Source organism: Hydra vulgaris, chromosome 13 (assembly GCF_038396675.1).
Source record: "Hydra vulgaris chromosome 13, alternate assembly HydraT2T_AEP".
Taxonomy (NCBI): domain Eukaryota; kingdom Metazoa; phylum Cnidaria; class Hydrozoa; order Anthoathecata; family Hydridae; genus Hydra; species Hydra vulgaris.
This window is the reverse complement of record NC_088932.1, coordinates 37683431-37701982: the sequence shown is the minus strand read 5'-3', so window position 1 is coordinate 37701982 and position 18552 is coordinate 37683431. Positions and strand designations below refer to the sequence as shown.

The window sequence follows — 18552 nt, the reverse complement described above, 5'->3', positions numbered from 1 at the left end:
AGAAGGCCTTATACAAGACAGTAGCCGGATGCATTTAACATCTGCCCAAGATGAGTATTTTTATCTAGACACCATCTCTAGCCTTTACTCAACTAAGAGCCTTAAGGCAGGGGGTGTTTTAAGTCGGAGTTGGCATCTCCTAGCCTTTGCCTAAAAAGGCATATCCTACAAGGCAGCAGGACATGAAGTAGATTGTACTGGGTTATATGTTACCAGTAGCAGGATAACCTGGCCTGACAATTTGTTGTTTAAAAGAAATTTGTTTAAAAGCAAGTCATTTGTTGTTTAAAAGCAATATAAGTAGTTTGGTGGTGAAGTATCTTATTTTTTATATCATGAAACAAAAGATTTAAAATTCCATTTATTCAAAATTATACTAATAAATGGTGGTTCTGTTACTTAGAAATTTTTTTATCAAAATTTATAAAAGTTATATAATTAAAGACATTTTTTTTTCAGAGACTAAGAGCAAAATTTAAATATTACTTCTTTATCATGTAAATAAAAACATTTTTAAAAAAGTGTTGAAACTTTTAGATAAATTCACAAAATTTTAACTTCATTACACAAATCCAAAATTAAATGTGCTTTAATTAAACATCTTTATTGAAAATTTTAAATATAAAAATATAAGATTTAATATCAACACACATATATTAATAAAAAAATTTCAGTTTTAAAATGAAACTTTTGGAAAAACAAAATTTTATTGTGTATTTTTAACCTTTTTGCTATTTTCTTAAATTTTTTTTTTTACAAAAGAAGTAAAAAACCAACAATAAATTGAAGATGCCAGCTCCATTTCCAGAAAAAATAAGCTATGCAAATAAACTTACAGGAAAAATATTTTACAATGATGAGACTTTTATCACATGACATTTAAAAGTACGATAACTTTATTAAAACAACTTAAATAAAAAATATATTTTAAACTAATATTCATGTGTCTACTTCAATACTCATCTGAGCTAAATAAAAACAAACAAAAAAGAGTTTGAAAATTGACTACTTTAACATTTTCTTCTGTAGAGCATGCCATATATGAATGTGTGCATATGTGTGTGGTAATTTTTAATAAAATAAAAGTATAAACAACCTTTTTTATTAGTCAGTTTGAATTTAAGAAAAATGTAAGAGTAAATTTAAGTAAATGTAAGCAGAAGTAGCTTTTAAAAAGATTCAGCAAAAATTCAAAAATTCTTTAACACTCAATAAACTTAAAAACCTTTTGCACAAGATGTATTTATGTATTTTATAATTGGTCTAAAACCTTTCTATAAATTTATAAGTATTTATTTTAAATGAAAAAGTGAAAAATTACATTCAAGGCTTTTTTAAAATGTACTTCTGCATCTGACATCAAATTCATTGACATGGCATACAGACCCTTAAAAAAAAAAAAAACCTTTGTACAAACAAATATTAAAGTAAAATTAAATTAACATCAATATTTAATATGTCGAATATCATAATATTTACAATTAATCATAATTCTATTTACCAAAAAAAACTTTTTTTAGTAAATGGAAGGTGGATCAGGTAATAGGTTACAAAATAGAAGTTATCAATGGCATTACGCATGTAATAGAATTATATTACAAAGTTTGTGCCAAAAATAGGGAAAAATTTTTAAAAGATTGTAAAGGATTAATAAAAAAAGCTGCTTTGTGTTTTATTGATGGAACAAACTTTGTAACAAGATACACAATTTAAAGGCATTTAGAGAAAGCATCTCATGTTAAAATATGAGAAATAATGGGAACATACTGAAATTATATTTCCTTGATTACCCAGAAAACACATGACATGGTTTGGAATCAAAAATATGTTGAAAAAACATCAAAAAGCCACGTGTTTTCTGGGTCATCTCTGTTTTATATTATTAATGATATATGTGCACTATTGAATTTCAAATGTTAAACTATACTTGATCTTTTAGGTATGATGCATTACAGTTTACCAAAACTTAAAGGAGTGAGGTTGGTCGGACATCCCGTAAGAGAATTAAAAAATTTATTGAAGTCCTAGCCAGCTTTTATAGTGGCCTACGAAAAAGACATGCTAAAGCTCATTATGTTAGCATCTAAGGTGTTTGAAACAAATTAACTGTTATCGCACAATATTTTAGCAACAACCAAACAAACAAATTTAGTACTTGAATTAAAGCTAGATATTACTTCTGTACACGTAGATTGAACGTTTTGTGAGAAATATTAAAAGAAATGTTAATTTCATTATTACAATCAAAATATTAAACAGTAGATTTAGTAGCATTACGGAAGAGTCTGATATCAATGAAGCCATGCAATTCATTGATCCTCAGAACTGGAACACCTCAGAACATTGATCCTCTGGACTGCAAAGAAAGATTTTGGTGTAGAAGAAATGAATTTTTTGTGTACACATTTCAATACAGCATTGAATTATACCAATTTTAATAAAAAGTTAGTTACACACGAATGGAAACTATTTTTAATCCATGCAAAAACAAATCTCACATCCTTACGCCAGACATTAGAAATTTGAAGGTCAATGCTTTTATATAAAGAGCACAAACTTCTTAATTTGTGCTCTTTATAAAACCCTGAATATCAGACTCGAAGACTTGCTGAGGGCACATAATCAAGCTCATTGGTAACATGTTTCAGTTTTACGAGCCCATAATACTGCGTTGGACGATTTTACTCATCACATGCACTGTATATATATATATATATATATATATATATATATATATATATATATATATATATATATATATATAATGTTTAGTATAGCATAGTTTTGTTTAAGTAAAAAAAAAATTAATATATATATATATATATATATTATATATACTAACATAATATACTACTATATATATGTACTAAGTTTATATATAATAATACTATATTTATTTAGCCTTAAACATTTATTTTATTTTACTTTCTAGTTTAATTTTCTAATGTATTATATTTGTTATGATATTGTCATCTTTATTTTTTTAATTAATCTTTTTTTTTTTAGAAAATAAATTAGATTAAAACTTTTAGAATTAGCTTTAAAGATAAAAGAAATAACATCCAATACAATATTATAATTCTAATTTAAATCATGACATAGATATAGGATTGAATATAGCATGAATTGTATGAATATTGGATGGTATTGAAATTGCAATAAAGCTAATTTTTGGAAGTTGATGATGTTTTTTCTGCTTTGTTGCATAGATTATTATGAATAAATTTCAAAAAAATATTTTAATTTTTGAATTTAGTGGTCAATACTTTGTACCCAATATTTTAATGAAAATCATTATCATTGTTTGAAAGAAGATAGTGAAAGAATAAGGCAGTAATTTTTTTATTAGCTATTGCTTTCGATCTGGAAACTTCGTAACTGGAATTTCTAAAGCTTCTAGATAATTTAGTTGAAAAATTTTATTTTTACTTTTTCACACACTTTTCATTTTCAACTTTTTCATCGGCGGAAACTAAGACTAAGCATGAATCCTAATATAATTAGTAGACTTAATTAGCCTTACATACCACAGCCAAAAATACCATAGTACAATACACCGTAGTCTAACATTACATTTAAATAAAAAATCTTACTTATAGACATAAGAATATTTTTAAAAGATTTTAAAACTTCTTTTATTTTACAATAATAATTGTAAGCCTATCAGCATCATCAACCAATAATAATTGTAAACCTATCAGCATCATCAACCAAAGAAGATGTTGTTTTTTATACTTAAACTGAAACACAGCATATGCAAACCTACTTTTTATACTCTTTATTTGTTTCTTAAAATTCTTTCAGATATTTTACTAAATCACAACTAATAAATTTAAGATAAATATTAAAACTTATTTGTAATAGAACTATTATTATTATAGTTTTAATATTAGTAACAAAATTATTTTTACCAATCAAATATTATTATCTTCTCCAATTAACTCTTTATAATAGTCTTAATTTAAAATAATTTTGCTTTTATTTATAAATATAGCATTATAAACTATTATAACAGAACTGCTTAGAAATATGTTATATTTACATATCTATTTACAAATATTCTATATAATTTATACAATATTTGTTGAACTTATTTAACTACATAATTATTAAACCATTCAGCAAAGATCACGTTCTCTTCTACCAGAATTAAGGCCGTTAACTCTCATTTGCACTTAGCGGCAATGCGAACAGGTCTAACTCGCGAAAGGTTAATAACCAATTGTTTAATAAAATTGGAATGAGTAATGATGACATGATTTTTTTAAATGACTTGGGAGGCAAAGTACAAGTTACAATGCTTACATATTCTCTGAGACAAACTTGATTGCACAGAGGAACAAAACAGATTCTAAGGATAAAGTTTGAATAATTTCAATGATCAAGGAATGGTGCTCTGAGTATTGGAGGTGAAAAAAAAATACAGAAGGAAAATGATTCTTACTGGTGAAATCTGAAACAGCTACAGCTTTCAAGCCATCTTCGGACTGGCAGGTTGGAATAGGTGGAGGCAGAAATTGACTGGGAATAACATGAAAATTAGTGCTCCTTTTCAAAGAACAATATCCGAGATCCTCACATTTCACAACTTGCGTGAAATATTGGCTGGTGCGCACATGAGAGGCAAACCATTCATGATCCTTTGATAAGAGATAATGAGCATTGCATTTCGTTTTGCCATCTGGATCGATATACTCAACCACCGTTAGAAATTGATCAATCGCCACACCTGAAAAGATCAAGGCACAGATCTTTCAAGCGAAATTAAAATTCTGTTTCTCCAAAAGAAGATCTGCTGTCCTACCTTGAATATAAGTCGCAATGCAGATAACTAATTCCTTAAGTCTTGCTATATATTTGTGTTTTGATAAAGAGTTGGTATTAAAAATGAATTTAAATTCCTTAAGAGTCGAGATGAGTTCCATAATGATCATGAGGGAGAATCTATCTCGCTAAATCAACACTGAAGACAACCACTGGCTTCACCATCTTGGTCAAGGGTCTTTTGTAATGGAGTCGAACTCTGGCAGAGTCAAAAGTTGTTTAAAGTCCAATCCGTGAGCATACGCCATTGATGATGAATGCTTTCTAGATCGAATAAAAACATAAGTGGGACCGAAATAGAAAACTGCATCAGATTTTCCAACCCCGTCTGGTTTGATTTAAATGCCTGCGTAAAGAGACAGGATGAGCTTGTGCTTTGCAGCAATGACCCAATCATGATCTGTAAGAAAAACTTGATATTCCATATGCATTATAATAGGAGCTTGTTTGTTAACAGCAGTGATTCCAATTAGGATTTGAGCTTTATTGTTTTCACTTATAAAGCCCACATACTTGGGGCCTAAAAGAGAGCACACTCCATCCACATTCCTTATAGTTGCTGTACAAAATGGATCATCCGCATGACTTGAATGAAGATTGTTTTCGGCTCACATCAACTTGACTGGAACCGTGTGGGTGTATCTTTTTCCTTCAAACAATTTGCTCCATTATGGCATCAACCTCTCTGGTAGTCTATCCTTTCAAGCTAAGCACCAAGTTCATCCAATGATTTGAGCCTCTTTATAAAATAATTAAAAAATTATAAGTGCATAAGTTTAGGTGCTAAAAAGTTATATTTAGGCCTAATCTAGTCCAACTGAATTTTTTATTAACTAAAGTTGTAATCTCACCTTATACACTTCGATTGCCTCTTATCATGGGCAGCAGATCCATGTTCAGCAAGAACATCAGCAGATCCATGTTGATGACACACAATAGCTTACATTGTTTTACTTCAATAGTAGGGCGACCGATTGCATCACATATACATATATAATTAATTGTAAAATATTCAATATATATATATATATATATATATATATATATATATATATATATATATATATATATATATATATATATGTAAGCAAATATCAACACAAATTTTTTTCTCTAATTACAATAAAAACATTACGTTCCCCAACATTGACTTCATAAAAACACATATTTTTATAACAAAAACTGTGATGTCTTCAATTTTGTAAATACTTTTATAACAAAAACTCTGGCATCTTCTTTAAAGCCCAAAATGAAATTATTTAACAACAACAACTTCTGTATATTAACAACAACCACAGTTATTTTTAACTTTCATAAGTCTTTTCTCCTTTTATACTTACACACATATATATATATATATATATATATATATATATATATATATATATATATATATATATATATATATATATATATATATATATATATATATATATATATATATATATATATATATATATATATATATACACACATATCAAAATGGTCTAAGAAGCACTAATTTTATCATTTTGAATTTTTTATAATTAAAAATAAATTTTTTTTTAACTTGATATGACTCTCCCCTTTTTGTAGCTTCTGTTTGCTAAAAATTTTATATATTTCAGACAATAGGTTCAGTTAAATTTTTATTAAGGATTTACTTACTAACAACCTGTATTTGGTGTTGCTTACTGCTAGTTATAATAAATAATTAAATAATGTAATTATAATGATTAATATAATTATAACAATAAATAAATTTTTAATTATATAAACTATTTTGGTACTTATTGCATACATGTATGAAAATTGAAAACATAACTTTTAAACACAGGAACAAAATTAAATCCCAAAATATTTTAATTGTTGTCTCTGCTTATTTTGCATGCAATTAATGTTATTTTAAAATGGTATTAAAAAATCATTATTGCAAATATGCTTTGATATAGTATACAATTTAGAATGGCAAAGGGTGGCAAGATGACTTTTGCTCTGTTGAATTTAGCCTAAGAATTTCGATGGAAACATTTTTAGAAAATAAAAATTTTTGAGAACATTTTGAAAATAAATTACCAACCCTTGGAATTAGGAAAAATGAGGTTGACAATAAATTGCTGACCTCAAACTGTTAGAGGTCGGCAAAAAAAATTTGACATAAAGGGTTACCATGAAACATAAAAACAATGTTGGCGATTTTTTGTCGACCTCAAACACTTTTAGGTCGGCATTTAGGTTGGCATTGCCTAATGCCGACCCTAATTCTGAGGACTGAATAACAAAAGATTTATAATAGGAACACAGGAATTACAATAGAGGAGAAACAGGAATTACAATAAGAAAATTACAATAAGAATTACAATAAGAAAAACGAGAGGTTCCGAGTTCGATCCCCACCACGTCCCTGGTAGTACCGCGCTCAACTTGTTTCTCCGCGCAGCGGCCTTGTTCGTCAAGGTTCGTGTTTCGGAGTTATAGAGTTGAGAGAGGGTTATAACCACTTCTCGGCCTTGAGGAGGTGAATAACAAAAAAAAAAAAAACTCAAACAAGATGAGTGCGATACTACCAGGGACATGGTGGGATTCGAACTCGGAACCTCTCGTTTAAGAAGTGAGCCCTCTACTACCGCATTGTAAATGTTAAAATTCAATTTTGTTACCGCATGTAAATAAATAAATGTTACTGCATTTTGAATGTTAAAATTCAATTTTGATGTAAAAACTTGGATTATGAGTGAAAAAATGAGCAAATGTGACCAAGACTTTGCCGAGGCTTACTAAAATACCATCTTTCTAAAGTATACTGGTACATACTTTCTTAATATGAAAAGCTCTCTTTTCCATATCATATGGACAGATAATTTGATGATATTTTAACTACATACCAACATAACATGAATACTTGACTTTGTCATATTAGCTAGCTTAGGATCTTGTCTGCTTATTTCATAGACTTTTGATATCTAAAGTGTTAAAATCAAAACAAAAAAATTAGCATATATAATCAATACCTATTTTAAAACATGGATATGTATATAAATTACCTCCAATATTGCTTGTGCACTTTGACCTTGTATAATTTTACACATAACAACATATTCCAGAAGCCATACATTAAAAATATTTGTCATTTGGTACTCATTTCCACGTGCTAAAAATAAAACAAAAACTATCAAACACTCGCGTAACTTTTTTGCCTTTTGTTAAAACCTCATCTAGATGCAGATTATATTGAATAAATCACAACTTTGACAAAAATTAATTTAAAAATATAAGGTTCTTGGAATTGTAACAAAAAAGAGTACAACTTTTTTGAAAATGTAAAACATTTTTTTAAAACAGATCACAGTAACAGGATGGCACTATATGCCATCTTCAGCACAAAAAACCTTACTTCGCGGCAAAATAATCATAAAGCATTTTGAAGTATTTTCTTTCAGTCAACTTTCAGTAGATACGCAAGAATCCCTTAATAAGGATTACAAAATTTTTTTCCTAACATTATAATAATAATACTTTTTTAAAGTAATATTTAAACTAAGTTTAATTTTTGACAAAGCAGTCAAAAACAAAATAATTGTAATAATTTTGAAAAATTTTTTTTTTTTGGGTTTTGTATTACAAAATAATCTAACAAAAAACATTTTATTAGTCATATACTACTTTATAATGGTGCAAAAAATTTCAATACTTTATAGTAATATAAAACTCTATAGCAACAAAAAGTTATTGATTTTGTCTCAAAATAGACATTTATTTTCCACAATAATATTGATAAATATTATGACTATTTAGTAAACTGATTTGATTATTGATATTATGATAATTTGATGCTTTAATACATAACAATTTTATTACACATACATATTATAAATACACAATAAATATTCAGGCCGTTTTTTAAAGTGTAAAGTGGCGCACCATTTACATCTGCATTAAGCCATTTCAGTCGAGCCATTTATTATCAATTTTTAGTATTCAAACAATTTTAAAGATATCATTTAAGTGGTAAAATAAAAGAAGAAATTAATTTTATAAAAACCACTTATTAAGTTTGAATGACGTTTTCATAAAAAAATTTAAATGACAATTACATTTGATATTAGCACACTATTTACAAATGTAATAAATTAAGAAAAAACAAAGAAATTATTATTTTTATTAACTTTTTTAAAATAGTTTTTTTTTTATTCTAATTATTTTTATTAATTTTCCATAAAAAATGATCAGCAAAAAAGAAAAGAAAAAAAAAAGAAAAGTTATATGACACGGAAAAAAAAAAAATCATAAAAGAAATTTAATTAAAAAACTTTACTTTATCATCTTGCAAGCGCAAGAATATTTAGACAATTTCTAATAACAAACAATAACAAAAATAATTACCAAATTTAAAACAAAAAAGTATTAGGTTGTTGTCGATAAAAAACATACACCGAAAATTTAGAAATTTGACCCCCTCCACCTGTTGCCATGCATACTTTTAAGTCCTCTTCCCCCTAAAAAGTATGTACGCTTTTGAAATACACCCCCCCTCCTCTTTTTTTTTCTTTTTTCTTTAAAAAAATTATATTAGTTATATTCTAAATTTACATAAAATTTATATAAATTTAGAATATGCATAAATGAAGAAATACTTTTTAAATTAAAGCGTGTGCTTTTAAAGTTAGTGAAGCCCCCCCTCCTCCATCATTACTTTATTATACGCTTTTTGCAGATCCCTCCACCCCTTAGATACTTTATATGACCCCAAAGCCCGTGGTTTTGACGGAGGACCCCAATTTAAAAGAAATATATGTATTCAAATATATGTAAATATATGTATATATATATATATAAATCTATATATATATATATATATATATATATATATATATATATATATATATATATATATATATATATATATTTATATATATATATATATATGTGTGTGTGTATATATATACAAATATTTATTTTAATAAAATTGAATTACTCTTTAATTAGTATGTTCGTTTGACCGATAGGTTAAAGCTTGCGACTTTGCAGTGCAGATCCAAGATCGATTCACAGTCAAGTCTTGCTTTACTATTTATTTAAAAAAAAAATGTCATTTTTTCAGGCTTCTCTTTAGTAAGTCCATAAAAAGCGAGTCTTATGTGAGATCAGTAATATTGAAAACAAAATTTAAAACCCAGTGTCAGAGGTAGACTACCCATACTCCCCTAATTAAAGAAGGGGAGCAAGGTCCAGCAAATTTAGAGGCCCTTTTGCAACTTTATGGAGCTTTTTATTTTAGCAATACCTAGCAGTAAAATTTGGTAGATTTTGAGACCCTAATGACAGGTTGTTGTTGTTTTTTTTTTTGTTTTTTTTTTTGGGGGTACTTGGACCCATTAGCCACAGCAATACTAAAACCTTTTTGCGGACTCAAAAAAGGGGTTGCCTGAAATTCAAGTTAGCCTTACTCAGGGCTAGTATATAAGGGGCATGTGTTAGCATAGAGGGACACTATACCCTTAACTCCCCTATACCATACATCCTTTTATGTTGGCTAACTAGGATCTTTAGCCTGAACTTTAACTTTTCTATTCGTTAGCTGGTTAACTATAAAAAATTACAAAAATAAAGTAGGTACTTTTGAATTAAAACCTCCCCTCTCCCCCTCCCCCGTACGCTTTCCTATGCTATTTGAAGATAAAAAACTATTTTTTAGCTAGGGGTTTTAAAGAAATGCTAATATAAAATAAATTTTATTTTATATTAGCGTTTCTTAATAGTTTAATTGTTTTTTTTGTTTTGTTTTGTTATAATGATTGATTTTATCAAAAAAATGAAAAACATTAATTATTACAAACTTTAAATGACATCTTCAAAAGATTTACTTTTTTATAATTAAATAAAAAACTTTTCTATGATATAATTCTGTTAATAATTTTTCAAATAATATTTCGAGGGAGTTTAGATTTTACCTTCATTATCAAGAATAAAGATAATATTATCAAGTATAAATATATTTAATGACAAGAATATCTAAACTCACTTGATATATTGTATTAAATAATTAATAACAGAGCTATATATATAGAAAATGTTTTTTATTTAATTATTACAAGTAATTACGCTTGAAGCGATTATAACTCCTGCAATGTCTTTGTTTATATTTATAAGAAAAATAATAGTTTAGAAAAATATTATTCTATAATAGTTACATCAGTTTTATATAATTAACAGATTGTGTGATATCAAAAAAATAAAAACAGAAATTTCCTTATAATTTAAAAAAGCTTGATTAAAAAATGAATTTAAATTCCATGTAAGCATGTTATAACACTGCATCAAAAAATGTTTTTAAAGTGTACATTTAACATTTAAAGTGTACATTTAAAGTGTACATTTTAAAGTGTATTTAAAGTTAACATTTAAAGTGTACATTTTAAAGTGTACATTTAACATTTAACATTTGTCATAAGGCAAGTAAAAGCACAATGGTATATATTTGTTAATAAATTGTACTTAAATCTTGGTTTTTTCACACTAAACTTGTAATTAACTTTAGTTTTTTTTTTTGCGACAAGTAATGTTTTTTGCAATATATTTTATCTTTGTTTAACTTTTTAAAAGTAAAAAATTATTATTATTTGCAAAGACATAATTTTGAGAAATAGTGAAAAAAGAAAATTAACATATTTTAATTCATTTATACAAATGCAGAGAAAAGAAAGAAATTAATTTATGTTATATGACAATAAAAAATGTAATAATAAATTTATTTATTTATTTTGATGTCATAAAATTTATTAACGAAAAACAAAAAAAAATTGAAACAAAATAGTCATTCCACATTTACAAAATAACACTTTGAGATTTGTTTTTCTTAATTAGTACATTAAACTTGCTTTGTGGTCATTTATTTTATAAAAAAAGTTTATGTCCATAAATATAAAAAAACAAAATAAAGGTACTTTAATGACGTCAAAATCACGACTAGCTAATGTGCTAAGCTGTTTTTATTTAAAAACTGAAATTGTATAACAAAATTTACAATAACTAAAATGTAAAAACAAAAACAAAACGAAAAAGTACTTTTAATTTTTTCAACTAGCGCCAAGGCTTTATCAGCATACTTCATTGCTCGATCAATACATCCACTGTGCATAAAGTGCATAACTTTAATCTAAAAGAAATTAAACAGATTATAATTAAACAAAAAGCAACGATATATTTAACATATAAAAATTATAACAGATTAAAACTTGGATACATTTTGATATATAAAATCAGATGTAATTTTAGTTTCTCTATCATAATTAATTTTTCTTTAATAATTTGTAGATTTTAATTTAGATCATAATTAAGATTTGCTACTTGACTTTAGTTTGAACATTACAAATATTATTATGATATGAACATTACAATATTTATTATGCAATAATTGTTAAGAAAAAATATATTTATAGATAAAATAAATTATCAATTTTCTATTTTGCACAATGCTTTCTCAATAAACTGTTATAAAATGACCCTTCATAAAATCTTCTGAAATTGCCACCTGCAAGTCTTCAGTACATAAATCAACTAAGTATTTGGGTTGAGGCAGGAACAATCTAATCATTTTCTTTTAAAAACCATCAAAAACAGCCATTTTCATATATTCTATATATTCTCTCTCTCTCTCTCTCTCTCTCTCTCTCTCTCTCTCTCTCTCTCTCTCTCTCTCTCTCTCTCTCTCTCTCTCTCTCTATCTCTCTATCTCTCTCTCTCTCTCTCTCTCTCTCTCTCTCTCTCTCTCTCTCTCTATATATATATATATATATACACATTAAAAAAAAAAAAAAAAAAATATTTAACAAATTTTGTTTATACATAGTTATCTTTCTTACTGTAACATTGCCTGGGGAAGTACTTATTTCACTAAACTAAAAAATCTTGCTTCAAAATGTTTTTATAAAACTTAGAATAATTCTCCTAAAATGCTCGGAGTTTTGGAGATTCTGATTTATCTTACTGCACCACAAATTCATAATTTAAAACAAAAGTTGATAGTTTCAATCTTCTGTTTTCAAAAAGTATTTTCTTTAATCTTCTGTTTTTATTTGTGGATAAGATATGAAGTACATAAAGAATTTATTTTTTTCAAACCAAAATAATTAGATTGCAAGACTTACTTACCAATTTATTTACTGTGCCACTTAAAAAGATTTAAAATAAAAAAAAATAAAAAAATTCTCACTGACAATTTTCATTTCATACATTTAATTGAAATTAATCAATAGTATTTTTGACATATTTACACAACAGAGAGTAGCAGAAAGAGAAAGGTGACAGAAAAATAAATTTATAAAATTAAGAACTGCATCTAACATTGATCCTAATAAAAATGCAGTGAGAAATCCTCATGCAGGTTTTATCTTGATCAAGGTGAGTGGTTTAAAAGAGAACTTTTTCAACAAGTCACTACTGATATCAAATATTTTTTGCTGGTAATGTAGCTCCTATGGTTAAAATCAGTAATATTTCTCCAAGTGTTTGGCACTAAATTACAGGTGTAACTCTGAATCAATCAGAAGCTGATCTCAGAAACAGATTTCTAATGTGGATTTGAAATCTTAGAAAATATTTTCAAAACTATTTTTTTTATGTATATTAGCCTAATCATGAAGTCAATATATATAAATATACACATTACATATATATGTATACATATATATATTATATGTGTATTAATTTATAGGTTTTATTTGTAATGGAAATTACTTTTCTCTCAATTATGTGTTCAAAACACAAAAACTCTAAAACCATTTGAACACTAATGTTTACAAGCTTGGGTACATTGGTGATATATAAATTTGTTTATAACAACTCACTAAAAATACAAGTATGCAAAGATGCTCTTTAGACATCCATTGAAATGACTCAGGATCATCAGCATTTAATGTCCCTGGTTAAAAATGCAAAAAAAAAATTATAAATATATTGTTATAAATTTAATAAGAACCTCATAAATTTAAACTTAAATAAATGTTTAGAACTTAAACTCATTAATATAAAAATAAAACCTCAAAAAAATACCATCGTCAGGAGTAACCGCAAGCAGTTGTATGCTTTCTTGCAACTTTTTAAGATCTTCTACTGCACTTCTTGCCTAAACACATTTTAAAATGACTTTTAATTTAAAAGAGAAAGTTACAACTTACAAAAAGCACAACCAATCTACAAAAGAAACTGTTTGGTGTGTTTTGGTGTGTTAAGGTATTTGGTCATTGAAGGCTATTGGTGTGTAAAAACATTTAAAACCAGATCTGTGATTAAGCTATCCCAAACCCTCAACTTGGAGGTGGGGGGGGGGTGTCAAATTTAAGGGCCCATTTGTAAATTCAGAAATTCTTTTGATTCTAACTAGCCACAGCACTGTTTTGAGTGATGGTGTTTAGTGAGTTTAGTTAGTATTTAGAATAAGAAAGTATTTAGTCACATTTTAAAATAATAACATTACAAAAATAAGTATAAGTAAACAACATCAGAAAAGAAAGTACAAACTCACTACCACAAATACTAACTTACTACTATAACCCACACCACATATCCTGCTATGTTAACTATAAAGATTTTGACTATGAACTAAAAATGAAAAGTTTAGCATTAAAAAGAAATTAACATACCCTACCGCATATTAAATGGTGATAAACTTTTAAAAATCCAGCAAAACAGTTTACAATTTCTCTTCGAATAATGTGCATTGTTTGACTGGCAAAAATGTGAATCCTTTCTTCCATTTGCACCAAATTAGATTCAAAGTTATAAAGATCTTTAGTTGCAAGCATCAACTTAAAAAGAAAAAATATTATTTTTTTAATAAGTTCTATTGAATATTCTCGTAATGAATTCTAAATGAATATTTGTACTTTTTAAGATAATATAACAAAATTATAAAAAATCTAGAAAACATACAAGAATAATAAACTAAACATATGTTATTTGTAAGAATAATAAAATAAACAAATGTTCTTTGCACAACAATAATGGTATTGCAGCTGCCTTTGATTTTCTAACTAATAAAATCATTTCAAAGAGTGTATTCTATCTTTATAATTCTGTTTGTATTGTCAAACATTTACAGATACAAGATGGAACCTTGTTTTTAAAATCATGAACCAATTGTAAATGTAATTGCCATTCTTTATCTAGCAGTGTTATAATAGCATGTTTAATTTTGGCTTTGAATGTTGTATAGAATGCAGTCAGAATTTCTCTCTTGGGATTTTTGCAATATTTATAAACTTAGTGGTAAAAACCAAATTAAAGATAAATTTTAAAAAGGTAAAACAAGGGACCATGCTTACAAATTTAAGTACTCAGTGTAGGTAAAAGGATCATTAAGTGCCGAAACAAGCTGTGTTCATAAAAAAGGGAATTATTAAGAAATTTGTGGAGCTGAATTTTTTTGATTAAAAGAAAATAATCAACTTTGTTATTTTAGTCAAAGCTCGCCATCTTGATTTTAGTGTGATTTTTAACCTTCAGAATTAAAATTAGGGTTATGGTTAGGGTAGGGTTAGTTATAACTTACTCAAGCGTGTTTAATAATAAAGAGTTTTAGTATGTGACGCCTTTGTAGAATTTCGATAAAATCTAGAAACTATTTTTTTCTTTAAATTATAGAATTTTTTTTTTCATTATAGATTACTAAAGAATTTGTTTAGTTATTTTATTTTCTAATTTTCACCAAATTTGCATTAAAAAAAAGAATAAAATTTTTCCGATATTTTAAGCTTGTCTATTGCTATAAATTAATTTTGTGTTATACTTAATGTTATTAGTTAATTGTTATCAAGTAATTCTGTTAGAAAAAAATATTTTGTTTTATTTAACTGTGTAAAAGTTTAATAAACAGCAATTATTTGCTAAAAAAAAATTTGATCATGTGAGAATATAATGTATTGAACATGTGAGAAAACATGTATTCCTTTTTTATTTTATTTTTAAAATTGAATAATTTTTGCAAAAAAGAGTAGCATTATCAAGTCTATTAAAATTAAAATCGTTTTGTTATAGTCAATTTTTTTAATACAGCATATACTAGTTTATAATTTAAAAAATGTTACTTAATTTGTAATATCTGTAGCGATATCTATTTTCTTTATTTCGACTCAACAAAGAGATTTTTTTCAAATGGCACAGTTTTACAGTATCCACATTTACACCATTGTTCAGTGCCAATATTCAAACGATTTAATTTTGACATTTTAACAGTATCAAAATTGTCAGCGATTTTGTTTTTTTATTCATACAGATTCTTTTTGTCTTTTTTTAAAGAGGTTCTAATTGGTATAAAATTGCTGACATTTTAACCATTTAGTTATCAAAATCCAAATGGAAAATATAACAAAATTACCTTTATATCAATATGCAAATTATCAAAATTTATCAATTTATTAAAATTGACATAATGATTAATATTTTCTTATTAAAAATCATGACTACTTTTCCAAATTTGAATAAGATTTTAAATAAATAAGTTGTTTAGATGAAATGAACATCATACTTTAACAATATGATCTGATAATTATTTATTTAATTGCTGCAGTGAGCAAATGTTTACTGGGTGGTAATCCACTTTAGCAGCAAGTTTAAAAACTACAATTTGAAATTTTAATTCACATAATAAAGTTCATCAAGACTTTTTTTAAAGTTTAACACTGACTTATTAAGTTCGACATCAAATGGCAGATTGTTCCAAAATGGAATAACACGATAGGAAAAAAAATTCCTTCTAGTCGAGTGTCTACAGATCTCAGAAGTATACCTATGATTGTGGATATAGTCACGAACACTACCAGCTGGTCCAGTTGGTCAACAAAAGTTCCTTAGGGAAGATACTGTATTTAGCTGATAATAATTATTAAGACATTTAAATAAGTTAATTAAACCGCTTCTTTCTCTTCTCATAGATAAGGTTGTTAAACTAAGTCTATTTAATCTTTCCTCATAAAGTAGCTCTGAATATCCTGGAATTAGTCTTGTTGCTCTATGTTGTACTCCTTCAATAAGATTAATGTCTTAAAAATGGATTCCAAATAGAAGATGCATATTCTAGATGAGGGCATGCTAGCGAAACATATAACAATTTAAGTATATCAGCATTTAAAAATGAAAATGCGTGTTGGATAAGGCCTAAAATTCTATTTGCTTTAGAAACACATGCAGATATATGATGACCATATTTCAGATTGCTTTTAAACATGATACCAAGATCATTTACAAAATACACAGTACGCAATTGATAATCAGAAATGTAATATTTATAAATATTTTTATTTAATTTACTACTTTTATTGACATGCATTATTTTACATTTTCTATATTTTCTTCTTCTTCTTTGTTTCTTTGTCATTTCACCTCCCCAAGGCCTAGAAGGCCACTACAGATAAGGAGGCTACTTAATTGTGGTTATAACCCTCTCTCAACTCTATAACTCCGAAACACGAACCTTGACGAACAAGGCCGCTGCGCGGAGAAACAAGTTGAGCACGGTACTACCAGGGACGTGGTGGGGATCGAACTCGGAACCTCTCGCTTATGAAGCGAGCGCTCTACCACTACACCACTACCGCATTTAGTAGCATACTCCAGTCATTGCACCAATTAAAAATAGAATTTATGTCATCCTGTAGATCATTACTACTGTTATCACAGATTATGTGTAAAACTTTGCAATCATTAGCATAGAGCTTGCACTTATTTTTTAGTTTATCCGGAAGATTATTGATATAAATTAAAAACAAAATTGGTCCCAGAACAGAACCTTGCGGTACACCACTTAAAACACTAAACCACCTAGAAGCAATGTCTTCAAATACAACTCTTTGCCTTCTATTTGATAAAAAAGACTTAATCCATTTAAGAATGAATCACTTTATACTGTACATTTCAATTTTTAATATAAGTTTTCTATGGTGAACTCTGTTAAATGCATCAGAAAAGTCAGTAAAGAGGATATCAATAGAATAATCTTGATCCACTGCTAGAGTTACAATATCTTGGCTTTCAAGTAAATTTGTAAAGCAAGATTTACCTGGTAAAAAACCATGCTGATTATTTATCAAACTATTGCCTAAAAGATACCGAATGAAGTTTTTTTTAATATCCTTTCTTAAATTTTGCATATAACTGACAATAGAGAAACAGTTCTATAGTTGGATGGATCAAGCTTATTGCAATTTTTAAAAATCAAAACTAAGTTTGAGTCTTTCCATGCTTTTGGTACCACTCCCAATTTTAGTGATAGCTTAAAAATATGTTAAATAGGAATACTTAGACTTCAAGAACAGGTACTCAGTACATACGGATGGACTCCATCGTTCCCACAGGATTTGTATTTATCCAATGATTTTAATTGAACAAGAATTTCTTCTAAACTGATTATTTTGTTTATATCATTTTCACAGTGAACATGAGTAACAGGAGCAAAACTCGGTAAGGTTTTGTTATCGTCTTCAGTAAATACAGATTGAAAATATGTGTTTAACAAATTTGTAATATCTAAAAGGTTATCACTCACAGTCTCATCTGGAAACCTTGAAGTGCAAATTCCTTCTATATACTTTTGTTTGCTGTTCACATATGCATTAAAATCTCTTAGGACCTGATTTAGAACTTTTAGCTAAGCCATGTTCAAATTGTTTCAAAGCTAATTCAATAGAATGTTGAGTCTTAGTTTTAATAGGTTTATATTTTGCTAATAACTCAAGAATATTTCTGCTTGATGCA

The 18552-nt window shown here is 27.0% G+C and overlaps 1 protein-coding gene across 2 annotated transcripts in view; it reads right to left on the bottom strand.

Annotated features, from left to right (window-relative positions):
* LOC100205421 (MAU2 chromatid cohesion factor homolog) overlaps positions 1–18552 on the bottom strand; it is a 47900-nt gene that overhangs the window by 12252 nt on the left and 17096 nt on the right. For both annotated transcript variants that reach the window (XM_065815420.1, XM_065815421.1), the window contains exons 7-13: positions 14445–14609; positions 13855–13927; positions 13650–13723; positions 11869–11959; positions 7848–7954; positions 7689–7766; positions 1322–1387 (exon numbers count right to left, since the gene is read on the bottom strand). In XM_065815420.1, the coding sequence (XP_065671492.1) occupies positions 1322–1387; positions 7689–7766; positions 7848–7954; positions 11869–11959; positions 13650–13723; positions 13855–13927; positions 14445–14609 (654 nt within the window). The remainder of the gene's footprint in view (positions 1–1321; positions 1388–7688; positions 7767–7847; positions 7955–11868; positions 11960–13649; positions 13724–13854; positions 13928–14444; positions 14610–18552) is intronic.